The sequence below is a fragment of the Hakea prostrata genome, chromosome 2 (genome assembly GCF_041222555.1).
Source record: "Hakea prostrata isolate BN-2017 chromosome 2, UWA_Hpros_2, whole genome shotgun sequence".
Taxonomy (NCBI): Eukaryota; Viridiplantae; Streptophyta; class Magnoliopsida; order Proteales; family Proteaceae; genus Hakea; species Hakea prostrata.
The window spans coordinates 7,398,658-7,424,242 of NC_142601.1; the positions used below are offsets into that span (position 1 = coordinate 7,398,658).

The 25,585-nt window shown below is 37.9% G+C and overlaps 2 protein-coding genes across 2 annotated transcripts; one reads left to right on the forward strand and one right to left on the reverse strand.

Annotated features, from left to right (window-relative positions):
- Positions 1-931: 931 nt before the first annotated feature.
- LOC149023546 (uncharacterized) lies at positions 932-2,749 on the forward strand. Its single transcript, XM_089144084.1, has 2 exons — positions 932-2,571; positions 2,675-2,749. Exon 1 carries the CDS (start codon positions 1,147-1,149, stop codon positions 2,530-2,532), a length of 1,386 nt encoding a protein of 461 aa, XP_089000210.1. The 5' UTR covers positions 932-1,146; the 3' UTR covers positions 2,533-2,571; positions 2,675-2,749.
- Positions 2,750-11,130: 8,381 nt separating this feature from the next.
- EMB1144 (chorismate synthase, putative / 5-enolpyruvylshikimate-3-phosphate phospholyase) lies at positions 11,131-24,139 on the reverse strand. Its single transcript, XM_089144085.1, has 13 exons — positions 23,735-24,139; positions 21,477-21,627; positions 21,130-21,206; positions 20,990-21,048; positions 20,057-20,140; positions 19,853-19,945; positions 19,520-19,600; positions 17,921-18,052; positions 17,262-17,364; positions 16,996-17,090; positions 12,918-12,983; positions 12,159-12,243; positions 11,131-11,724 (listed from the first exon to the last, which is right to left on the reverse strand). Exons 1-13 carry the CDS (start codon positions 23,877-23,879, stop codon positions 11,573-11,575), a joined length of 1,323 nt encoding a protein of 440 aa, XP_089000211.1. The 5' UTR covers positions 23,880-24,139; the 3' UTR covers positions 11,131-11,572.
- Between the last annotated feature and the right edge of the window lie 1,446 nt (positions 24,140-25,585).

Sequence of the window (25,585 nt, forward strand, 5' to 3'; positions counted from 1 at the left end):
GAATGTCTTGACCACTCAACAGAATGTAGATATGTGGAAGTACAATCTATCATTTCAGATATTTTGTTTGTAACTCAAAGCTTTTCTACTTGCTCTTTCAAGTATGTCTCTAGGGAGATGAACTCTATTGCTCACTCTCTAGCAAGGAAAGCCATGTCTCTTCAAGGCAAGACAGTATGGTCATCTTCCTCTCCTTGGCTTATTGACCTTTGTACTCAATTTGCCTCGGCTTATGCCTTTGAATGAAAGACTGAATTACCAAAAAAAAAAAAGTATGGTGTGGGAATATACAATGCCCTGAATCTATATGTATGCGTAGTACGAACTTTATAAATGTTTTATATCAATAAAAAAAAAATAATAATCAAAATAGTGACTTTTCACAATTTTACCCCTAAGCTCAAATAGTGGATCCCAATCCTATTAATACCACCGATGTCCCTATTTAAGTGATGGCAAGTGGATCAGGTTTAGTGCACCTAAATGTACCGTATCCTCCAATCAGGTCATCCCACATGGTTATATCATTAATGCTAATTTTTGTAGGCAGAAATCATTAAATGCTAATTACATCTAAGCACGTATTATATTTGTATAATCAATTTAAATTTCGTACATCATTAATAATAAACGTGTCGGCTCTCGAATCTGGACAAATATGAGATCCGTCTTCAGTTCTCGACTCTTCAATTCTATCTTCACTTGCAGTAGGAGAAGAACTGAAGAAGAGAAGTTCGAAGGTGAAGAAGATTCGTAAGATGTAAGGCGTGATGAGACCATGAATCCCAAGATGATGAAGACGAAGACGATTGAACACTGGTACGAACAGATGGTGAGAAGGGTTCCAAGAAAGATCTGGCTAAGTTTCCGAAAATCTGAAGGTCTCCTTGTGGGTGGGAATCACACCTCTTCCAGGTTTTGCACTCGCTAATCGTACTTCTTTTCCTTCTGTTCATATCTCTCTGTTTGTTATTCCTTTGAACAAGGTTTTGATCTCACCTGGGTCTGGCAAAGGAAAGCCAGAAATCTACAGTTTCGAGTTTGGGAACAAGGGTTTTGGGGAAGATCTGCTTTTTCTTATTCAAATTTGAGTAACCCAAACACTAATCAACACTCAGAATAGTAAGACAGGCAATAGTAAATCAAATGGCCACTAGAATGCAAGTTCTTCATGGATCTTTGGTTAGGAGGGTACTCTTTCGAGCGTTTCTGTCCATTTCAGCTATAATGATTATCCTTATCCTCCAACTCCGCATTGACGAGCCTGCCCAGCTCTTTGCGGTGTTCTCTGATGACTGCAACCCAGCCAATGATGGTGTTGTTGCTTATTCTGAACCACATTTTCTGAAACCTGTGTCTACTTATGTAGTTCCTTTTATACCCTCATCCCTTTCGGTGGTGTACTGCAAAGAAAATGCCAATTTCACCTTCAATTTGTTTAAGGAACTAATGGGTCTCCAATTGTTGCATTCTGGTGCCAAAACTCTATGTGTTGGAGAAGGGTCGACCTCTGGAGTCTCGGCATTGCAGCATTTGGGCTTTTCTGATGCTATTGCTGCCGACCGTTATCCATTTTTCTCTCTTATGAGGAAAAAGCTCATTTATGGGCTCAAATTCCAGGACCACTCTTTTGATTTTGTTTTCTCCAGAGCTCTTGATAGGGTGTCCGTCCCTGCTCTTCTTGTGCTTGAGATCGAGCGTATCTTGAATCCGGGCGGTATTGGAGCAGTGCTTGTTCGTGTTAGTGGTTCTAATCCTGGTAATTTGATCAAGTCAGCTACCTCTGTTTCATCATTCCTGAAAAGTTCCAGTGTCATTGATGTACGCCGTTTCAACTACTTCACATTAGTAATTTTCAAGAAAAGATTTGATGGTGTCAATTTCTTTGAGTACTATAAGCTCCCAAATGAGTGCCCATCCATTACAAACAACAAAGATTTCATGCAGTACTTGGAGCCTCTTTCAGAGAAAAATCCAGTTGGAACTGGAATTCAAGGAAATTTCTCATTTTTATCCCAATTCATGGATGTCGCTCACAGGAAGCGGCTGATTTATATAGATGTAGGTGCAGAGGATTACACAAATTGCAGTCTCAAGAATTGTTCCCTCCCCTTCTACCCCGCACAGTCCCAAGCCTTTGATGTTTACGTTGTTCACCATGACACGTCTGTCCTGGCTAGCTATGTTAAAAAGCCTCATATCACTTTTGTTTATCACCCGGGCTTGGCTGGGAACAAGGTTACTCCGACTACTGTTGGACATTTAAGTGCATTCTTGGATGATGGATTTGATTTTCTTGTTTGGTTTAAAGAAACAGTATCAGCCGAAGATTTTGTGGTGCTGAAGATGAATGCAAAGGGTGTAGAATTGAAGCTGCTTTTTGAATTATTGAAAGATGGAGCGATATGCCTTGTTGATGAGCTCTTTCTTGATTGCTCAGACATCATACATGACAAAGCTGACACACGTGGATACTGTATGGACCTCTTCAGGGCACTCCGAGATGGAGGTGTCTTTGTCCATCAGTGGTAGTTCTGTTTAACTTCCGTGAGACGCTTTCTGAATTTCACAGTATGAGTCATTATCAGACATTCTTTTAGTTCCATTTGAACTTGTTTCAGTTCTAATAATCTTTGTTTAACTCCAGCTTAAGCTCCTTGTTTGGTTGGTACAGGGCTTATCTACTGCTTGGATTGCTTATCATCCTACTAGTTAATGGTTTCATAATTTTAATATATCCTTTCTGTTAGATGTTTTTTCTTTTTCTTGTCGAGGAAATGCAAGATGGGTTCTTTTTCTGCAATAACTCATCATATATGCTGGCACCAAAATCAGCTATGATAGATGTGAGTGTAAGGTTTTCAATAGAAAGGTAAAGTTTTAGGCACTGTCCATATTTATTGGACAAAAGGAGGAGAAACGCTTCACTCCTGTCCTACAGAATGGATTGAAATCTGAATGGACGCTTATGTATAAACTGTCAACGTATCTGCAATGCCATTCTATTTTCCTAATTCTATTAACTTCACCATTCTAAAGTAATGCATGAATTGATGTGAGAGCTGTTGAACATAGATGAGCTGCTTCAGTGGTGGTTATCTTCTTATATCATAATCTGCTCCTTATAATTGCCATTTGAGCTTTTGTGTTTGTATCGTACCCCTGTGGTTCATTTCTTCCTAACATCTTATCTCTGTATTATTAGATCCCTGTTCTCCACTGACAGATAATGAAGATTCACCTTTGTAGGAGTTTTAATTTTGAATACATGGTTTGAAGATATATTGGGATATTATTATTGGCCTGGTCATTTTAAAAGAAAGGGTTACTAGCGAAGAGGAACTGTACCATATAACATGGAGGATAGTTTTTTTCCCCTTCCAAGAAAGTGACTAAGTTTCATCTGATGTAGGATAGTATGAGGTTAGATTTTACAATCTAAGATTAGGGTTCTCTGCGCAAGTGATTTGTGGTTTTCAGAGAATAAGCTCTTATGAAGGAGTGCTAATAGCACTTCCATTATCTTTTTCCATGTTGAAGAAGAGTTCCAAGGATTTATTATAACCAGTGTGCTGTATGTAAAAATCTAAGCATAGACAGAAGCAGGTAAATACAACTTTCTGTTTATATTTTGTCACTACTTGGATGTTTTCTGTCAAGTCAGAGTCACCACTTTTGTTTCCTTCAAGGTATACTTCATTTCTCATATATGTCCTCTTTTCCATTTTATTTCTATCTCATCACAATTGTTTCAAACAATTTTGGGGTGTTCGGGTTGAGGTTGATGAAGTGCCATCAGATGCTGTCTTCCCAGATGTCGGGTTATGAAAAACCCACCGAATAGAACAATCAGCAAATAAGAGAAAAGAACACAAGAATATATGGGCAAGAAAGAAAATTCCACTATAAATAAAGAAATATACAAGAAGAAAAATATTTGGGATGTTTAAAGAAAAAGGAGGAGGCTTTGAAAGCCTCCTATTCTCCACATATTCCCACATCAGTCGATGTGAGACTAATATTACAACACCAGATGGGGATATAAGATTAATACTCATTTATTAATGGTTAGGAAACTTTGGCATTCTATTGTTCTCCAAGAATGGAAGAACAGTCAACAAGTCATTATTTTTTAGTTGTCAAGAAATACATTGATCCAAAAATTGTGTTTGAGAAGGGCTTTTGGGAAACCAGTCTTGACTTGTAGAGATTTTTTGGTTGGAGAATGGTAGGGGTAACCCCTGGTTGATGTCTGGAAAATGGCTGGGGAAGCCTAGAAGGTGGAATCGGGGGACATGTAGAAATAGTGCAAAGGAGGAGATGGAGGTCAGTCACGGAGTCAAAACCATACTTCATTTATAAGTTAATCCTTGAGTAACACAAACGCATCTACAGAGAGTGTTTCAAACCCTTTGAAATCTGATAAAAGTATAGTATTTATGACATATCCCTGGCTTGGACAAGGATTTCTTTCTTTCTTTTTTTCCTTTGCGTTAGAAGTCACTTCATTAGGCGTCAAAGCCAAAGAATCACAAGTACAAAGAGCCTGAATTCAAGGAGAGGAAATGGACAAGAAGATGTCGATGCAACTAACCTGGCCTTCCAGGCTATAAACAAGGATATGCGAAGGGATATGCAATTTCATTTGTAAGTAAACAACTTCTATTCCAGTTAAAGCTAGATCTGCTTCCTATAAAACCAAATTGTCAATTCGAATGTGAGTACTCTCTATTTCCTTTCTTTAATGAACAAATCATAGATAGGTTTTCAATTGCAAAATAATTATAGAGCAAATTGCACTGGCACTCCAAAATGAAAGCCTTAAAGCACTGACACCCCACTTTATGTTTAAAAAACATATAGGTCTTATTCTGTTAGAATGATTATTACTTGGTTAGTCATATTTTTGCAAAGACGATTATACCCTTGATTTTTTTTCTTCAAGAAATCTATTCTTATTTATCCAAAAGAAAAGAAAAGAAAAAAAAAGAATGGACGAAGTAAGTGAAAATGGAGCAGAAAATACTAATCAATGGAGTTCCTTTTCTACCAAGTGGACATAGGAACGATTAAAGAAAAAGTTCATTTGAGTCTTCTACCAGACTCTCGCCGGAAAAATAAAATAGACCGCAAAGGAACTAATCAGTTCTCTGGTTTAACAAATCATGACCCTTCATTATCATTTTCATCACCGGCTCATTTCATCTCCTTCATTCTCCCTTTCCAGGTCTCCAGAACTGCTAAATCTTGAAAAGTTCCATTTTTTAAATCTTCTGATTTGGACTCGTAAAAAAGAAAAAAAACAGTGATGCTAGTTGGCTTCAAATTCACGACTTTGAAGCTCTATCAAATAAAAATCTGCAGCAAAGATGACGAACATAGTCAATTTTCTTTTTCCCCTTACTTCCGTCGAAATCTCCCAATTTCACGTCTAATGGCCACAACCGTTCGTTCTATTAAAGTATACAACCTGTAAAAAACATTCTAGATTTTTTGATATACAACAGTTTAAATTTGCTTTTGGGTTGGATTTTTTGCATTCATTGCATCAGGACTAAAGACGGATCTGGTGCTTAGATTCCTCAAAATTTTAATTTTATTCTTCACACAAGCGATGAAGTCTGGTCAAACCTTGTTCGAGGCATGTGGCTGCACGGTGAATCCCGTGAACGAAGCTGTTGTTTTCTCTGGACAGGGAATTGGAACGTTTGTCAGGTGGCATTGGAGACTGTTCTACGCGGGGCACCTTGCACCCCATCACCATGGAAGCTCTCGTCACCAGGATTCCGCCTGAATCAGACGATGCCTCGGAAGTTGTGATGAGTTCTTCCCAGCTGCGGGATCCATTCCCGGTATATAGGGTTGCTTCCCACACCATCACTTCCAACAAGAGGAAGACCATCGATGATGATGTATCACTGCTGCAATCCGGCGACCTACACTTGACTTTGACGGCAGGGTTTCATAGCAAGAGAGTGGCAACGGAGAAACGCCCACAAACCACTCCATCAATTCCGATTTTGGGTGAAGGGTATTTTTTGGAATTAAAAAATGGGTTAACAGTTTCACTAACATAATGGATTAGTGTGTTTATTGAATTGGGGTGTCTATGTTTTTTAAACATAAAATGGGGTGTCAGTGCTTTAAGGCTTTCATTTTGGGGTGCCAGTGCAATTTTAAGATGAGAAAAATGCGACAGGGAAGCAATAAGTTAAAGGAAAAAGAATTGGTAAAATTCTTTAGGTAAAAGCATGAGCAGAAAATGTTGATTTGAATGGTTGGTCATGGATATTTTTTTCCCCACAAGATAGAATAGGGATAGGGAGCTGTACTTCTTTTTTTTTTGGTAGAAAGGATTTTCATTGAACGATGGGACAAAACCTAGGGAATACAAATAACACCTCCTGCAACCATGGGGAGGAAAGGGGTCACTCAGTCTAAGATAATATGGTGAGAGCCTTCCTATGGGTGCAAGTTTGGCCCTGGCGGCCTTGACCCGCCCTGAGCCCAAATAGGGCTTAGGCTAAAGATTTTGTTCATAAAGGCAAGTTAGGGCCAAAATATTTTGGCCTTGAATTATGCCAAGGGCGAGCTTGGGATTACTCTCTGGCTTGCCCAACCTGTCCGGCCCCTCCCTGATTTTGGCCCCGATTCTGCCATGATTTTGGCCTTGATCTTGGCCCAGATTTGAATTTTGACCCTCCACCCATATGGAGATGAATTAATTCTAATCCACATGGGTGAATACTTGATACATGTCAAATTTTAAAAACATGATCATGTTTTGTGAAAAATTAATGAAAGTAAATTATATCCTCATTACCAATGTAGTAAGCATCCATCTGATTTTGGCCCTGATCATGACCCTAAATTTGGCTCTAGTCTTAATGTTAATTTGACAATGATCATGTACTAGATTTTTATCCTAATCTTCATATTAACATTGATATAACTATAAGTCTTGATTTTTGACCTACGGTCATTTTGATCATATTAGACTATGAGTTCACTTTTTATATTTTTAAGGTAATTTTTATTTTTCGAACTAAGTCATCTTTAGTTCCCAAAAAACATTGACTTTTTTTTTTTTTTCCCTAAGGAGAGATAATATATTATAAATAATAAAAACTAGTATAATAGAGAATTAATATTTAACAAATCTACTTTCACAACTTCTCATCATGAATATTGACATTTTTTTTTGCCTCCAATGTGATATTTCATAAAAACTTATTAAGGACAAATAGCTGTGTTTGTAACTAAAATATCATTTTCTTTAACTACGAAAAAAATATCAATACTAAATTCTTGTTGATTTACTTGTTAACAAGGTGTTGAATATGGATTTTTTTTTTTTGTTGAATAAGGATATCAATGGTTTTCCTTTCTGTGTGGTTGATAAGGATCAATGGAGGTTTCAATTTCCATCACCAAAGCAATGAGAGACTTTCAAAGCTCAATATATAATTATGGAGTGTGAATTTATTTATATTTAAAGCAACCACTATCAACTTATTGACTATTTTATCCTTTTGTAGGAGTTTGAATCATCTTATATTTTTAGTTTACTTGTGATATTTTTTTTTCTAATGAATTTACATTTGATATTTTAGGTCCAAAGATAGGACCAATTAAGGTCAGGGACAATGCCAAGATAGGGTCAATCAGGGCCAACCCATCCTAACTTGGCCCAATTAAGGCTAATCAGGGCAGGGAATGGGCTCATATTAGAACATATAGCGCTGGGCTTGGAATTGCAAAAGCACAGCTAGCCCGGTCCTGTTGCAGCCCTAAGTCTTCCTGGCTAGGGAGTGGCAAGCCCATTATATGCCCTAGATTTAAAAGAGAAAACACACTTTTCAAGCTCCTCCATGAGTATCCCAACATCAAACAAGATACCCGTAATTGAACTTGGAGGGGGGGGGGGGGGATAGGTCATTAAGGATGTTAATTAAATTTTCATAATTTGACACAATAGATATCTCCTAAAAACCTTGGTGTTGACACTCAATCATAGCAGAACAAACTGCAAGCGCTTTTCCAACCAATGGCTAACCAAAGTCCAAAGCTTGGGGGAACGGGCCCAGTGCCAAAAGGGGGGCCTTAGATGGCAAAGCCCGTCACTTTTATAATTTAGAATGGCAAAACCCACACCTCCTTTATAGATATCCTGAGGGAGAGCAGCATCACATAAGACAACATGACCTCTTGAAATTGTTGTTGTCGATTCCATGGGTCTGAGGGAAGCACTTTGTCACTGTGAGAAATCATCAATTGACCGTTGAGGATTATCAATTGCCCATAATTCAGCCCATGCTCTTTGGGCCCTTTCAATCACTTCCTCAAGTTTCCAACAACTCTTCCCAAAAATGCGGTCGTTTCCAACAATCCAAATGTGCCAACATAAGTAGATGCACATGCTTATCATCTCCTTCTTCTCCTTTTACCAATAGAATTCATGCCACATAGAGAGTCCAACCACTCAATCATCGAAGGGGCTTGATTCGAGGGAACAAGGTAGAATAGAAAGCTACCAAACCACACAACGTTGGTGAAATTACAACTCAATATGATGTGATCAGATTTTTCAACTATAGCACCACAAATTCTACAAGCTAGATCAATATCGACTTGCCTTTTAATGAGATTTTCCCCAGTTGCCATGCCTTCTACACATAGCCTCCAAAGGAAGGATTTCAACTTGGGAGCTCGCCACACTCCAAATTAGTTTCCAAACTCTTTTAGGTACATCCTCCCATTTATGTCTTCTTGATGAAGACGGGGATGCTGCTTGTGTGTCCTCTCTCTTGTTCGATAGTAGATGATATGTAGACTTTGTTGAGTAGATCCCATTGTGATTTAGGCCCAAAATTCACCTATCTTCTCTATGATTGACACCTCAACTTAATATTGCAAATGGCTTGTTGATCACTGCAATTAAACAACAGCTTGAACAAACTGATATTCCACTCCCTCCTATGGTCATGAATCAAATCAACTATCTTGGGTGATTGGGCAATTAAGAGGGTTTAAAGTAGTGAATTTGAATTCTTCACTAATTGGAATCCATCTACTTTCCCATATGTCCACTTGACTTCCATCACCAACATCCCATATTAGGCCTTGCTCCAACACTTCTCGCCCAATTAACACACTTTTCCATGCCCATGATGGTCTATAACCTGCCTTGGCCTACATAAAATCCGAATGTGGAAAGTATATAGCCTTTATAAATTGTGCCCAAAGAGACCTTGGATTTTGGATCAACCTCCATGCAACTTTGCCCAATAAAGCTCAATTATGAAGCACCTGGCTCACGGAAACCTAATCTACCATTTTCCTTGGATTTACATAGTCTACTCCAAGAAACCCAATGAACTTTCTTTCCATCATCTCTTTGCCCACAGTAGAAGTTGTTGATACATTTGCGAATGGAGTCATGTGTCACCATTGTGATTTAAAAATGAGAACTTGTATACACAGCCATTGATGATGCTATTGATTTGATTAATACTTCTCGACCCGCATGTGAGAGATAGAGATTCTTCCAACTTTGTGTCTTTGCTTCTGTCCTTGATACAAGATCCTGGAAAACTTCTTTCTTTGACACTCCTATTTCCGTGGGAAGGCCAAAGTACTTGGTTGGCCCATCACTTTGCTTTACCTCCAAGATTCTGGCAAACCATCTTCTAAATTTGTGAAGGGTGTTGGGGCTGAATGTAATAGTAGATTTTGAGTGATTAATCATTTGTCCACTAGCAGAACAAAATAGATCAACACAACCTTTCAAATTGACTACTTCTTCCAACTTCAATTCTAAGAAAAGCAAGCAAATCATCAACAAATTAAATGTGAGAAATGGGGGGGGGGGGGGGGGGGCTTTGCCTCTTACTTTGATACCTCTAATCATGTTATCCCTTTTCAAGAAGTTTACTCAACACCTGCAAGCAAATAATGAAAATAAATGGAGACAAGGGGTCCCCTTGCCTTATGCCCCTTGTAGGAACAAAAGACCCTTTTCCCACTCCATTAAGAAGCAAGGTATAAGAAACTAATGTAATAGTTTCCATAATAAAATATACCCAAAGGTTACAAAAATCAAGCTTGAGAAGGGTAGCTCTAATAAACTCTCAGCTAATCAGCTCAATCTATCATAGGCTTTCTGCATGTCAAGCTTAATGGCAACCTATTGATTTTTAACTTGCTTAAGATGCTTAACATAATGGAAAATCTCATGTGATGAAAATATGCTATAATAGATTAAACTTTAGGGAACAAAAGTTGCCTGGTATGGTGAAATAATACCTGAAAGAGCTAATTTTAGTCTCTCCACCATTATTTCTTCGATTGCCTTGATTGCCACACCACCAAGACTTCTAGGTCTAAATTGATTGGCCTTTTTTGGATTCTTTAGTTTCAACAGCAAGCACACATGTTCTTCCGGCAGAGACTTGGAAGTGCAAAAATCAACAATGCAACTATATAAATCATCTTTAGCGATTGCCACATTTTTTGATAAAATATGAGAGGAACCCGTTTGGCCCCAAGGCATTAAGGGGCCCCATGTCAAAATAATCTTGTGTACTTCCTCCAAAGTAGGAATAGTGCAAAGACTTCTATTTAGATATTCACTAAGTATAGGATCCACACATTCCAGTATTTCATTGATGGCCCCCTAATTCATTCCCTCAAACATAACTGCTTTCTCCAAATGTTCCAACAACAATTTACTAATTTCTTTCTCAGAATTTATCCAATCCCTTTCTTCATTTCTGATTCAAAGAATCTTGTTTCTACTTTACAAAGGTAGAGGCATGAAAGAATGCTAAGTTTTTATCTCCCATCTAAAACCAAAAAACTCGAGATTTTTGGTGTCAATGCTCCTCTTCTCTCTCCACTGTACTTATGTGTGCATATTTTCAGTTGGAGCCAAAAGCATAGACAGCTATGTTAAGAAAAAGACACCATTCTATGATTTTTGTGTTAACTGTAATGTTCATTAATTGGACCAAGTTTTTCTCAAGCTACTGTAAAGGAAGAATTCCTACAAAAAAAGAAAAAAAGAAAAACCATAAACGAAGAATTCCCTTACTGTCGCCATTGATGGGGTGCGATGCGTATTATCATGGGGTAAAATTCAGATATTCAATTATAAGGGAGTTAGTAATGTTTTTAGCAAATCCCTCACCATAAAAGAAACTTTCTTAACAGAGTTATTTAATCAATCTAATAGAGAAAACTCTCTCCTCAAAAGGAGTTACAAGACCCAATATTATCCATATAATTTTCTGTGACATAATGGAAGCAAATCTGATAGCTTACAAGAATTAGTTTATTTGTTTAACTTAAAATTCACATACAATTATTATTTAATAAAGCAATGGAAATTAAAACAAAAAGGCACACATTCAATGTCTCCAAAGTAGAGGATGCAGGGAAGGAAAAAATAGAGCTAGATTTTTGAATCTCAAAACCATGTTACAATCTGCTAGTATAATTTAGATGTGAAATGGCAGTTCTTGGAAAGGAGGACTGAAGAAAAAGGAGGCAGAACTGCTACCGTTTGCACCATTCAAATGGACAATTCAGCTTCAGCAGGCTCAAACCTCCGCAATAAGGGCTCTTGTAGAGCAGGGTTAACGGGAAACATCTCGCATTGTGCGTATTGTAACATTAGCTGATCCACAAGCGCCAATGCTACCATGGCTTCTACCATTGGCACCGCTGCACCACAATCACCACCAACAAACATGTACAATCAAGTTGAAATACAGCCTCAAAAAATAAACAAATAAATAAGAGTGAGCATTTTAAATACTGAATTAGTTAAATATTACAATGATAAACCAAGGTTAAAAAAGCAAAGAAAAGGAGAGGTCCTGCAGTAAGTGGTCATGAGTTCACATCTACAGGGCCTGTCTATTTCCCAGGAGAGGGAGGGGGGGGGGTTACTGAATTGGGTTTTGTAGAACAGGAATCAGAAGATGGGGACACCAGCTTGTATGGTTCGTAAAGCCAGCTGCCCATATTTTTAACAGGGTTCAATACCCACCTTAACAACTGATTGGATAGCAACTAAAACAGAATTAATCTGTTTAAGATGAGAAGAAAAAAAAAAAATTGAAAAGATAAACCTTTATCTTTGGAGAGAATTATACCTCTAGGGACAACACAAGGATCATGTCGTCCTCGTGCTATGAGTTCTGTTTCATGTTTATCTCTGGTCACTGTGTTCTGTTTCTTCTGCAAAACCATTGCGTTGACATCCAGTCATATACAATCAATATTTGAAGATGAATACAAACAATTCGAGAGGTATAAGAAACCTAAAACAAGCCTGAAAAGTCCTATCCTCCCTGTGCTATTCCCAACATTCATTCACTTGAGGTTAGAAAGAGTATCCGATGGCATGACACATACATGTTCAACACATGAGAGGTCTCTCAAACCCTACTCTTGACCAATTAGGCAAAGGGAAGAGACGGGGAAAAGGAAGAAGAAAATACTAATTTCCTTATGGATGAATAGCAGAAAATAAACGCTGTACATAGGTATTCAAGGATTGAAGTCATTGGACAAAATATAACAAAGGCAAACCTCCCAACCCCAACCCCACCCCCCCCCCCAAAAAAAAAAAAAAAAAAAAAAGAACAAAAACAAGAAAAGGACAACGCAAACGTACACCAGCACATGTACTAAGAAAACAGTGCCATGTTGGGACCACAGTGTCCAACTCCCACTTAAATAATAGTTGAAGTTCAAGGGGAACAAAAGAGTGCACATGTAAAGGTTTTTTTTTCCTTTAGTTTTTATTTTTGGGATGTGTAAGTACCATATATAAGAAAAGGGAAAGAAAGAAAAATACAGAAAACGACCCCCATTATACAAAGCCTAGTTCACATGGAAGTTAATCTTACCGTGATAGTAGATGTTGGCTTGAAAGCTATTTTCATGTATATGATCTCACCATTAGATATTCCTCCCTGTTAACCACAACAGGAAAATATAGATGAGCCAATTATATCCTAATGAATTATCTTAAAGGAAATCTTCAAAAACAAATTTGAATGGGAAGGGTATCAAAGAACAAAAAAATGTTTCACTAAAAAGCAATACGTAAAACTGGAAAGGGGAAACAAGTTTAAGTTTAATTCCTCAGATGATTCCCAAAGAATTAGATACATCCTGCTCATTGATATATCTAAAACACAGAAGTGAGCTTATTTTTACTGGAAATAAGCCTAGGGTTGGGTTCTGTACATGTTGGTCCTTTGGTACAATGAGTTAGCCTAATGGGCCATTATAGTTTGCCTAATATGGGTAAAGGAACAAGACAATTAGTTAATCTATTAGAGTTTATTTAACTATTATCAAAGTGTTTCACTTAGGTTGTGTCTGTATGAGTCCAGACTTGATTTAAGCTGTTTTACTTTACTTTTATGCAGAATCTTAGTCAGTTATATCCACCTTCAAAGAAAGCCATTTGCTTGAGGAGTTCTAAACATGGTTTGACTCTGCTTTTGAGTTTTTATGTAAGGGCTATGCCCTAACCATGGACTTGATAAATGGAAATTGGCTTTTGCCTTCTGTTTCAGTGAGATTTAGAGCTCTCTTTGCCTTGATGATTCATTAGAGAGCTTGCTTGTGATTCCAAGCTGGGGTTTGCAGGCATGCCAACACTGGGGATGTGGGACTCTTGATTCCATTATTCATATCCTTCAACCTTTTTAATTTTGATAAAATCATAGGTCAGATTTCTTTTTCTATCAAGTTTTTTACTTGTAAGTAAACTTCTTCAAAAGTTCTATTTACTGATCTTGTATCTTACATTTGAATTCAGAATACAGTTCTAGTTCTATATACAGAGTACTTAAAAATTCGAGCAAATTGCACTAGCACCCAAAAATGGAGGCCTTAAAGCACTGACACCCCACTTTATTTTTAAAAAGCACAGTTCAGTGGATATATTTGTCAAATTTATCACTGAAAACAGTTAAGTCACTATTTATTTTCAAAAATATCCCTATAATAAATAGTGACTGAAAGGTTTTCAGTGACAAATTGGACAAATACATCCATTGAAAATCCAATTTTGGGGTCTCTGTGCTTTTTAAACATAAAGTGGGGTGTCAGTGCTTTAAGGCCTCCATTTTGGGGTGCCAGTGCAATTTGCTCTAAAAATTATTTCTATTTTGAATCACTCAGTTCATGCCAAGGATTTCAAATCCTATTTCAAGAATGCTTTCTGAAAAATTCCACTTCTGACTCTGATTTGAACAAGTGACTCTGGTTTCACTTTTTGATTTAATTACCAGCTGAATCCAAATTTTTAGTTTTAGCCCAGATATTATCTGGAACCAGGGAAAACCCTTAAATTTTATTAAAAACCAAACTGAAAATCCAAAAAAAAAAAAAAAAAAAAAAAGGAAAACAATTCTTGTGGGGGAGCACGACCCACCTACCTGAAATCCTCACTATAACTCTCCACTGCTATCTGAACCTCCTTCAAACCTGCAGTTTTCCAACATTCCTACCCACAGTAGAATTCTTTCATTGATCAGAGCTTGAGCATCTGATCTCCCTCATATTCTGCAGAACTGTTCTAGCCTTTAAAACCATCCTCTTGACCAAGATTTTAGCCAAATGAAACTTGTCACTACTCTATTGTTTGCTTCCTCCTTATATACTTGTGTTTCTTCCCCCACAATCCTGCACTGTACAATTGCCACCCTATCCATAAAGAAGATTCTTGTTCTCAACCTCCCCACCCCCCCCTTTTTCCCCCAAAAAAAAAGGGCCATAACCCAGTGGAAGTCCTGATTTTGCATGAAGTGGCTTGCCCAGACTCAACATGCACTTAAGATTTTACCATTGCACCAAGCAAGGACCATTGAAATCATGGTTAAATATATGGTGCATTGCTCCTCACAAACAAAAATAGGACAGGCATTAAGCCAATCAGCTTTGAACCTCGATAAGTCCACCCTCTTTCTCTCGATGTCCCCCGATTAGCTTCGAACCTCTCTTCTCCAGTTCTCGGGCATTAAGCCTAGCTCCTTCCTTGTTGTCTAACTTGGCCTTCCCCTCATGCCCAGTAGACTTACCTGCCACCACTGCCTCCTTATGCTCGATCATATCCGCAAGAAACTCCAACTCTGGAAGGGCAAACTTCTATTCTTCGCCGGTAGAGTGGTTCTTATTCACTCTGTGCTTCAATCTTCATATCTCTATTGGTGTGGAATCTTCTCCATCCCCAACTCCACCATCCATGCTATGAAATTCTGGTTATGTGCCTTCCTTTGGAAAGGGCGGGAAGCCTCTCGTTTTCTCCACCCTATCAGTTAGTTGATTATCCGTTGCCCAACTTCCGAAGGAGGTCTGGGAATCTGTCGGATCACTGATGTTAATCTAGTCTACCTCCTTAAACTCATTTGAAAATCGCCTCAAAACATAACTCAATTTGGGTTAATTGGGTCCACTCCTACCTGCTCCGAGCTGATTCCTTTTGGATTGTCATATGTCCTCTAACCCTTCATGGATCTGGAGGAAAATCCTCTTACTACATCCCCATGCCCCCTCTACCATTTCTACCATCATCTCCTCCGGCTCTTCAACCTCATTCTAGCTTGATCCGTGGCACCCGATGGGCATTCTCTATAACTATTTTGGCCCCCGAAATGTTTATCTCCCATATCCCCAAAAGCACCCCCTTGCCAGCCTTCATCACCAACAATTCTTGGACCCTTCCCCCCTTCCCCTTCTCACTCAGGTTTGGGATTCTCTCCCCCCTCTCGCTAGTTCCTCTCATGATCTCACAATTTGGCTTCCTTCTCCCACCAAAACATTCTCCACCCTCTCAGCCTAGAATCTCCTCCGAGTCCATAACCCTAAACCCCCCATGGTCCCCTTGGTCTCTAGTTCAAAGGTTTCATCCCTCACTATTCCCTTACCCTTTGGAGAGCCCTCAATCATACCCTTCCCATCCAACCCTTCCTTATTAGCCATCATATCCCAGTAAACCTCATCCTTTTTGTTGGAATGGCCCAAAGAACCTTTAGCACCTTTTCGTCTCTCGCCCCTTCTCCAAATAGATAAAAGCCCTAGCTTCCATCTGGCCCCGTCCGAGGCGTTCCTTTGGGTTTTCTCGTGATTGGTCTTGGATTGTGCGAAACTTTTTAGGCTCTTCCATTTGTGATTGGATTGGTAAGCTAGTTTTTTGTGCCTCCATTCATCATCTTTGGTGGGAGCACAATCTCCAGAGATGGACATCCAAATCCCGCTTTTCAGACATGATTTGGAACGCTATCTATTTTGATGTTTCTTCTAGATTGTGAGCTTATCCTCATCCCCCTATTGATGATACCCCAAGTAACAGATTCATTGTTGTCTCCTAGGGTCTTAGCTCCTCTTTTCGGTCTTCCTCTTAAAGATCTTGTTTTCTTTTTTTCTGTTCTTTTATATAATTATTCATGTAGGACAGGGAAAGCACAAAAAAAATGAAACCTATATTTAAAAGCAAAAGAAATTGATTTTCAATGAAATCTTTTCCCTACTAGAACATCATAGAGCATTAAAGAGGAGAGGGATAAGGAGAGGGGGACAGGACATGTGGTTTAAGCTTCTTGGTTACTGAAGCATATATAAAATCTTAAGTACCTACAAGAATACCTTTGAAACTGGGTGCTTCTATTGGTGTTAAGACTTGAAGTTCATCAAGTGTGTTTAATTAGATTTCAAATTTTCCTGGCAGTTTGTTCTACAACTTACAGTTTAAATTGCTTCCAGAAGAGATTGTGATTTATAAGAAATTTCCCTTTCACCATCTATAGGCTTTATTGACAGGTTTTTAGGCTTTATTACCAGAATAAATAAAAAATTATGGGCATCCAGAAAAGGAGGTCAAAGAAGAAGAAGACAGAACAAATGGAAACACAACTGTTACACAGCCAACCCAACACAAACACACACACACACACACAGAGCGAGAGAGTAAACCTGTATGCCTCCTGACCGGTTTGTTCTTGTTCTGATTTTTCCAAATGCGTCCGTATAGAACTCATCATTATGTTCACTACCAGTCAAAAGTGTACCTGCCAGAGCGTACATCAGAAAAACATATGCTCCTATTAAATAGAAGAAGTTGTTTCCTTTTATGGTTCAAACATCCAACCATTGATTACCTATATTGAATTTGATGAAATAAAGTAATCATTTTGAAAACAAGAGGATCCAAGATGAGAAAGAACTATATCTTTCTGTACCTCCAAATCCGCTCCCGAATTCAAACCCCTTTGTTGCAGGTAATGACATAAGAGCTTTAGCCAGCTCAGCTTCAAGCTTATCAAAAACAGGTGAACCCAGACCCTGATATGAGAAAAGGAGATAATCTTCATCAATTAGGTAAATAGAGGTAAGGAGATTGTCTTCATTGGTACATTGTAAGAAACTGTGTCATTATAAATTTATGCAGCACAAAGAACTTGGCAGTGTCTCACATCTCACATCCATCTATTGTGTCGATGTGAGATTTATTTCTGCTGACCAGATTAGAAACTTCATGAAAGACAAAGATAGGCACCACAATCAGAGCAGCCTTTTTATGGTGCCACAATTCAAGTCATATTGACAAATCTTGGAAAGTAAGATAAATAGATTGTAAAGAAATACAACATAAGAGCAACTAATGCAGGAAGTTTATAACAAATTAAAACCATAACTGACTGCGAGCAAGAGAGAAGAGAAGGAAACAAAGAAAAACTCTCTCAATTTGTTGGTTTATAGTTTTCCAAGGCCAACAATAATTGGTATACCACAACAAAGGCATCACAGAGAGGATTGGCTTAGTAATTGGTTAAGAAGCTTAATGCAGTTTAGAAAGGGGAGACACAAGATACTGGAATTTAATCAAGTTGTATCTTACTCGTGGGACATTCCTTGCAATGCATGTCACAACCCCACCTACAGAGTCACCTCTCACTCGAACAGCATCAATGGCAGCAATCATCTTCTCTGCATATTCTGGATCTGGGCACCTTGCGATGTTACTTTCTATCTGGTAATGTTCAACAGAGTTAGTAACTGACATAATGAAATGCCAACAACAAACTTAGAACTTATCAGCTTTTGCATGTAGGCCATAAATATGTTATGCTGTATATGTCACATGTAGTCTCCCTCTCTTTTCTTGTATGTTATATTTGATAATCACCGTTTGCAGGTCAGCAATGTATCCCACATGATTATTAGATAATTCCTAAACAAAAAAAGTGTGCTAGCTCCATTTACTGTGAAGACTATGGTCTACAGGGCCCACTTCAACATACACATATAGAATAGAAATAATGATTGTACAGGCTTTTCACAGTTTCTTATTTGCATTATTTTGGGTTTTCAGTAAATCAGCTAATGCTGGTTTCTTAAGAAAAATGAACTGAAGCTCAAACTGCCAAGTGTGTGATTTGGTTTTGGAAAAAAATCCTGTTTGGTCAGTCAGGTCTGGAATTTGAGACCCAAAATACCTACATCTAGTTTTAGGCAAGAGTTACGGATAGTTTCCAAGGTTTAAGGGCCAATCCTCGAATGTGATACACAACATACAAATCTGAAGTGCAAAACTTGAGTCGTGCTCTTTTGGACAGTAGAAGAACCTTTGATAGGTCCAAGCCTGGTTCAGATGTAATTCAAAGTGGAACCCAAAATTTTCACGGCTGAGGTGCGACACAATCCAAATGCCTAGGATCACAAGATGTTGAAAGTCAAATGCCTCAGTTGTCATGCATTTTTCCTTAACTACCATTCTCATCTTTGTTCCATATATGTTTTACAAGTTTTGTATCTCTCTCATCTGTAAGTATTCTTTTTTCCCCCCTCCTTTTGATGAAAAGGGAATAAATAAATACAACATAAACAGTCAAGATTACAAAACCTCTTGGTGTACAACCGGACGGACATCCTGTTGGATGGCCAAGAAAGCCTGATAGGCCAAATAGAAGTGTTTATTTTATTTTAAAGAACCACACATTTTATGATTATCCTCATTGCCAGATGCAGAACACTTATCAACTTGTCACAGATCACCCAAAAGGCTAGGTTCAAGGCATGACTAGCATGCTACACCAACACACCACACAACCCAAGATTGCATAATTTGGGGCCAATCTCACTTCCACACCAAATATCTCAATGTCAATGTCATAAAGAGAATCCATCAATCATTAGCAGCAAAAATAAAGTTAAATTATTTTAATAAATGATTAATGTTGCATCAGGCTTTGGTACGTCAATACTACAAGACATAAATTAAATGCTAAGGCATTGCGGTTATGGCTTGAATATTACGCACAAACTGGTGTTTTTCCTTCAAATCTTTTACAGGAAATAGACTTCCACTGATGCAAAGCTTATTTGATACAATCTAATGATGTGGCTGGATCTCCTGTTGAAGGCTAGCCAACAGTAAAGCCAAGCATCTCTTAGAAAGATTTTACTGTAGACCATAAAATACCATCATTCACCATACCTGATCAAGTGTCAAAGTCTCATGGTCAACCACACCTTCTGGAAGTACAACCTTGTGCGCTTGAGAAACATACGCGAGAATCTGAAAAGAATTATAGGCATCAGAATCTATATAAAGGGATCATAAGAGAACCTGTGCACAGGTGTTAGGACAAGTCTTCAAAGTGTCTGTGCACATGCGAGTGCGACTGTCTGTGGTGTGTACTCTTGATTGTTATTGCAACTTACAAGCAAACGAAGCTTATATTCAACATTAACTAAAGAGAATATCTAATACTTATGCAGTAAGAAAGTTGCTGCACAAAAAGGTAAAACCTTAAAAAAAACAACTAACCTCAGTTCCTGCAAACGCCTTCAAAACTTTTTTTGCAACAGCTCCTGCTGCAACTCTTCCGATGGTTTCTCTTGCTGAAGATCTCCCACCACCCTGGTTAATCATATCACAATCACATATGTACCAAAGAAGGTTAAAGTTGGAAATTAAGAACAAAATTTTCAAAAACATTTTATGCACTGCAACCAAACAGAGTTTAGTTACCTGCACCGATCTTACACCATACTTAAAGTCATAGGTAGCATCCGCATGAGAAGGTCTGTAAGCCATAGACATCTCAGTATAGTCCTGGGAATATGCACCAAAAGAGAAATTGTTTGACAATCGTTTGTTAAAAAAAAGGATAAATATTCAGAAACTTAAACAACAACATAGCCTTATCCCAAAAAAGCAGTGTCAGCTATATGGTCCTTGCTCTCCAATCAAGTCTATCCAAACTTGTACATGGTATAAGGACTCAGCTATCAAAACACTCCTCCGAACTCCAGCATCTCAAGGCCTCCATTGGACACGGCCTCACCAACTTGACCAAAATTTTCATATCTTAGCATCATTTGGAGCTACTCCTATCTCAGCCCTAATGCGACTTTTTTCTTTCTTTTTTAATTACTGTCCTTGAAGAGTTTATCCACACATCCATATCAACATCCTTATCTCAGTGGAACTCTGTCTATATGGTGCTTCTTAACTAACCCATATACTACACCATACATCATAGCAGGTCACATGAAAGCCCTATAAAATTTTCCTCTAAGATTTAAAGGAATAATCAGATCACAAAACACTTGAGATTCACCTTGCCCATTCATTTAACCTATTTAATTTCTCTCAGCAATATCCCCTATGTCACCTTCTTTATCTATGATTGAGCCCAAGTACCTAATAATTAATTTTTAGAATCTCCTTCTCATCAATATCGATAACTAACTACCTCAGTACTCGTTCTTGTGAAACAAAAAGCACCTGGGATAAACAAGTTTCAATAATTTGGCTATTCAGGCTTGATGAAGCCACAGATAGTCAATCTGAGCATGGCTTTCAGCCTAAATGTTGCATCTCATTAAGAGATCACGTATGTGACAGATATTTATTCATTTCAATGCCTTACATTAGGTTTCCTTGTTGTATAGTACTCACTTGTCCTCTCTGATCAGTATTTGGCACTTTGACCATTATTGGACAACCATTAGTCACCCCTGCATCAAGCAGATCCATTATCAATCATGTGCCACATATAAGCTATCACATCTAGTAGGAAATTAAAGGAAAGATCTAACCATCAGCAACTCCAGAATATATTTTGCATGTATCAGTCTCTTTCCTTGGAGTAGTTATTCGGCTCTGACCAGGTCTCCTGGATAGGAAAGGAAAATTACATGGAATAACTTGGGCTGCCAATTGGTTTTGCATAATTACATATGTACATAGATATCAAAGAAGCACTAGTTCCTGAATGAAGCTGATGAGCCACAAACACTAGTTACTCCATGAAGCAGATGAGGCACATTGACTGTCATCCTGATTTACAGGTAATATATACAGAACCACAATGGTAAATTGCATGGGACAGCTTGCAGTGAAATGTTGGGGGTATCTAAGAATCTCTGAGTACTAACTCAATTACCTTCTGTCAAGATCGATTTGCATATCAGCTTCAGCAAGTGGAAGGCGAGGAGGACATCCATCAATGATACAGCCAACACCACCTCCATGAGATTCTCCAAATGTTGTAACACGAAATAATGTTCCATATGTACTGCCAGCTGCCTGAACCTCTGTTACTAGGCAGAAACGTACTTCAGAATGTAAAGCATTCTTACATAGAGATATTCTCTTTCAAACTATAATATGAAAAAAGAAAACAAAGAAAAAAGCAGTGAAGAAATTGACAGGAGGTTGGGCCAATTCATCCATTTAAAGTCATAACATGGCTGTAGCAAATCCAGAAAGTACCTACCACTTAATGGATACCATGGATACCACTTGGAAATCAGAAAACTACAGTATGTCAATTGTTAACTCAATCGGACAACTATAAGTTTGCAACCCTTTAATTTACAGCCTTTTCTCCTACACTCCCCCAACTAAACATATTTTTTGAACACGTAAGTGAGATACACTGATTGGCTAATTGCAGACATTTTTAAGGGGACCATAAAGGCAGTGATTAAATGAACTGTTGTTGAGTCAAATCAATAATCATTTGCCCATATGTGCCATACTGCTTAGCAGTCTACCAAGGACTTTCTCCAAGAGATAAATAAACCATGCAGATACTAATTGGATGCCAAATAAAACCAACCTATGTGCAGGTAGAAGTTGTCAAAAATGCTGAATTGGATTAAGGGTTCTTTTCCAACTTTAAAAAACCACGTTTCTAAAATCTAAGGGTGATAATGTACACCAAAATCTCATATAAAAGCAGAAGCACTGGATGAAATATAAAGCAGCAAACAAGATAGAAAAATTAGCTCCTAGTTAAAGGAAATGAGAAAAACATTTCACAGTAGACTAATTTTTGTAGTCAAAACTTCAAACCAAGAAATATATTTGACTACCAGGAATTACATCTTAAGATAGAGTCAAGATTTCAGTCAGATGAACTTAATCCAAATATCCATGCAGAGAACACTCAATTTTACTTAACTATGCCCTAGTTTACTTGTTTCAGCTACACAAATCATGGTCTTACACTCTACCTGGGGCCCAAGAACTGAAACAGAAAATGAGGCAAAAAATCAACTCATACCAAATGCCATATAAACAACAAAGCAAACATATTGGGCAAGTAAGGAGGTTAAGAAAAGATCCTAGCTTCCCTAAACCTAAAAGGAAAGTTGGTTCATCAGAAAAGAAAACAGGAAAGCTGAAAAAGTGACCCACTGGAAAAGATCAATTGACAAATTCATCCAAAGGCCACGGCCATAACATCTTGAGTTACGCAAGTACATAACCCTGGCACCATTCCAGGATAGCAACAATTCACCAGGCAATGGCATTGTGGTATGGCTAACAGCTCCATAGGGAGGCATAAGCCTCTCACGGATTGGTTCAAATCTGAAACTATACTGCTAGGGGTACATGCAGTTCCTTCCACACTGCAACTCCACAGGGGGGAAAAAGACTGGTGGAAGGAGGTGCTTGTATTCCTCATGTTCTAGAAAATAACTATTAGACGTTGTAGGTTGCCTTACATGGTTAGCAAACCAAGCCACACAATTTTGGCACCAGGGTTGCCACAAACTACTTGTTATTGACAAAGTCAACAGTCTCGTCCGTGGGATCTCTAGAGACCTCTCTGAAGATTATTAGTGGAACTGCACAAACTTGCTTGAGAATTCATGCTGAGTTCTTTCTATCACTATCTGTCCCCCTCTTCTATCCTACTGAGCCCTCTCCTCTACAAACCACTTTTCTCTGCAGCTTCACAAAAGTAGCCAAACAGCCCAACTTCCAGCTAAAGGTGGGCGTAAGAACCATCCATAAGCTCACATAGTAACACCAAATCAGTTCATGCCCTCTTATCCCCCTCCCCCATGTCGATACCATCGCAATACCACTGATTTTACTTGGATAAAAGAATTTTCAGAAATTTCGATGTCTTAATTATGTCGCAGACAGAAGAGCAACAAGCTTCATTAAATTTCGAGAAAAATACATTCCATATTCAAGCAGCATAAATTATATGGATTCAAATATTAAACCAATTAGACCAGCAAACAAGTTCCGCATTACTTCGAAACAAAAAAGAATACATTTTTGATAAATCATGCGAAATGTAAATTAGTTTAAAACAAGAATAAGAAAACTTCATACAGGAATGAAAACGAGACAACCCAGTTCCCGATCAACCGAGCTAGACTAAAGACATAGAGAGTTTACCGAGCTTCCTGGTAGTGTTTCGTCTGGAGGGGATGTGGAGTGTTGGAGAAGACAATTTCGAGAGATCAGAAACCTGGAATCCTAATCCAGATCCACCATCAATCCTCGTTCCTAAAAACTGTTTGGAGGATATTGAAGACGCCATTGCTGTCGATCGAGCGATCCCTCAGCTACGAAAAATGCAGAGAATTAAAGAGGAGAGAAAGGGTTTGGTTATGGTTGGTGGCGATCTATGTGTGTCTTTGCTAGTCGTTGGTTGTTTTTATAAATTATTTTTTAAATTATTTCGTATTTTTACGCATTAATTTGGTGGAAATGATAGAGGAATGAAAGATTAGGAGAACGGACAGTGTGTCTCACTCCCACCTACCCACAGGCTTTCTCTCTCTCTCTCTCTTGATTTTTCACCAAAATTTTCAAGATTCTTTTTCTCTGCTTCTTCGCTCTTCAACTACCACAACTCAACTTCCGCTCTCCCTTCCATAATCACTGGATGTGGTTCTATTTTAAATCGTTTTTAACAAAATTAATATTATCAATAATAAAAAATTGAGCAAATTGCACTGGACTCAAAATAGAGACTGTAAAGCATGACACTCATTTTATGTTTAAAAAGCACAGAGATCTCAAAATTAGATTTTCATTGGATAAATCTGTCTATTTTATGGCTGAAAACCTTTTAGACACTGTTTATTATAGGGATATTTTTGAAAATAAATAGTAATTTAAATATTTTCAGTAATAAATTTGATAAATATATTCAATAAAAATATGATTTTGAGGTCTATGTGTTTTTTAAACATAAAGTCAGGTGTAAGTGTTTTAAGGCCTTCATTTTAGAGTGTCAATGCAATTTATTCTAAAAAATTATTATTCAACTTATTATAATTAGTTAATTTCAAATTCTCAAATAGAAATTGGTTACCAATCTGTTTTTGCAATGCAGTACAGTAGATTGAAAGTTGGGTATCAGTTCGTTTGGTAATCGATTTGATTTGTCATGTTCAAAGCCAATCTTAACCACCAAACCCCCGTCTTTTATTTTTTTTTTTTGCCATCATAAAACTAATTAGAGGGTTGGGGACCCATAAGCCTAGGCAAGGAATAATTTATCGGCAAAATATTACTGAAACGGTTTCAAAAGGAGGTTACAAGAAATATACCCTGACATGATATATGCCATATATTAGCGAGAAATCGAAGAATCGGCGATTTTTCTTGCCTATTTTTAGGAGGCTTTTTGTCATTTATATACAAAATTAGGATGAAAGGCAAAGTTGATTGACGAAAACACATAAAGTAAGGTAAGGTTGATTAAAATTTTGAAATGTATAATTAAAAACTCATAAGATTGATTGAAATTATAATTAGAAACATATTATAAATATAAAGTTGATTCTTAGACATTGGGCCTAGGAAAAAGTGTAGAATGGAAGAGGTGAGAAGAGGGGAAGAAAGATATGGAAACATAGAACTTGGAACCCAATAATTACTTCAATGTCTTGATTTAATAACAATTTGTCATTATCGGGGTTAAGGAAACTCAACATGTTGAAGGCTTCTAGTCTTAGTAGTAGATTCACATCTCTATTTTTTTTTATCTTTTACTCATTAAGCTAAGATAGCGTTTTGGCCAATGCAGAGTTGTTCTAGTGGTTGAAACCAACACTCTTAGTGAAGAAGTCGTGACCTCGACTCTCGTTGAGACATATTAATATCCCCATCCCTGACTTAAGAAGTAAGGACCCCACCATCAAGATAGGTGATGCAAATTCAAAGATTTTGACCAATCAAAATTGCTTCATGCTTACGGCAGCATCATACAATTAATGGACTAGATTGAAACCTGTG

What these genes read in the sequence shown, in the direction of transcription:
- LOC149023546 (XM_089144084.1), top strand. Translation starts at nt 1,147, where the DNA reads ATGGCCACTAGAATGCAAGTTCTTCATGGATCTTTGGTTAGGAGGGTA.
- EMB1144 (XM_089144085.1), bottom strand. Translation starts at nt 23,879, where the DNA reads ATGGCGTCTTCAATATCCTCCAAACAGTTTTTAGGAACGAGGATTGAT. An exon ending in ATACTGATCAGAGAGGACAA is followed by an intron (nt 20,141 to 20,989) that starts GTGAGTACTATA and finishes GCATATTCCCAG; the next exon opens with GACTATACTGAGATGTCTAT. An exon ending in TTGCAAGGAATGTCCCACGA is followed by an intron (nt 17,365 to 17,920) that starts GTAAGATACAAC and finishes TTCTCATATCAG; the next exon opens with GGTCTGGGTTCACCTGTTTT.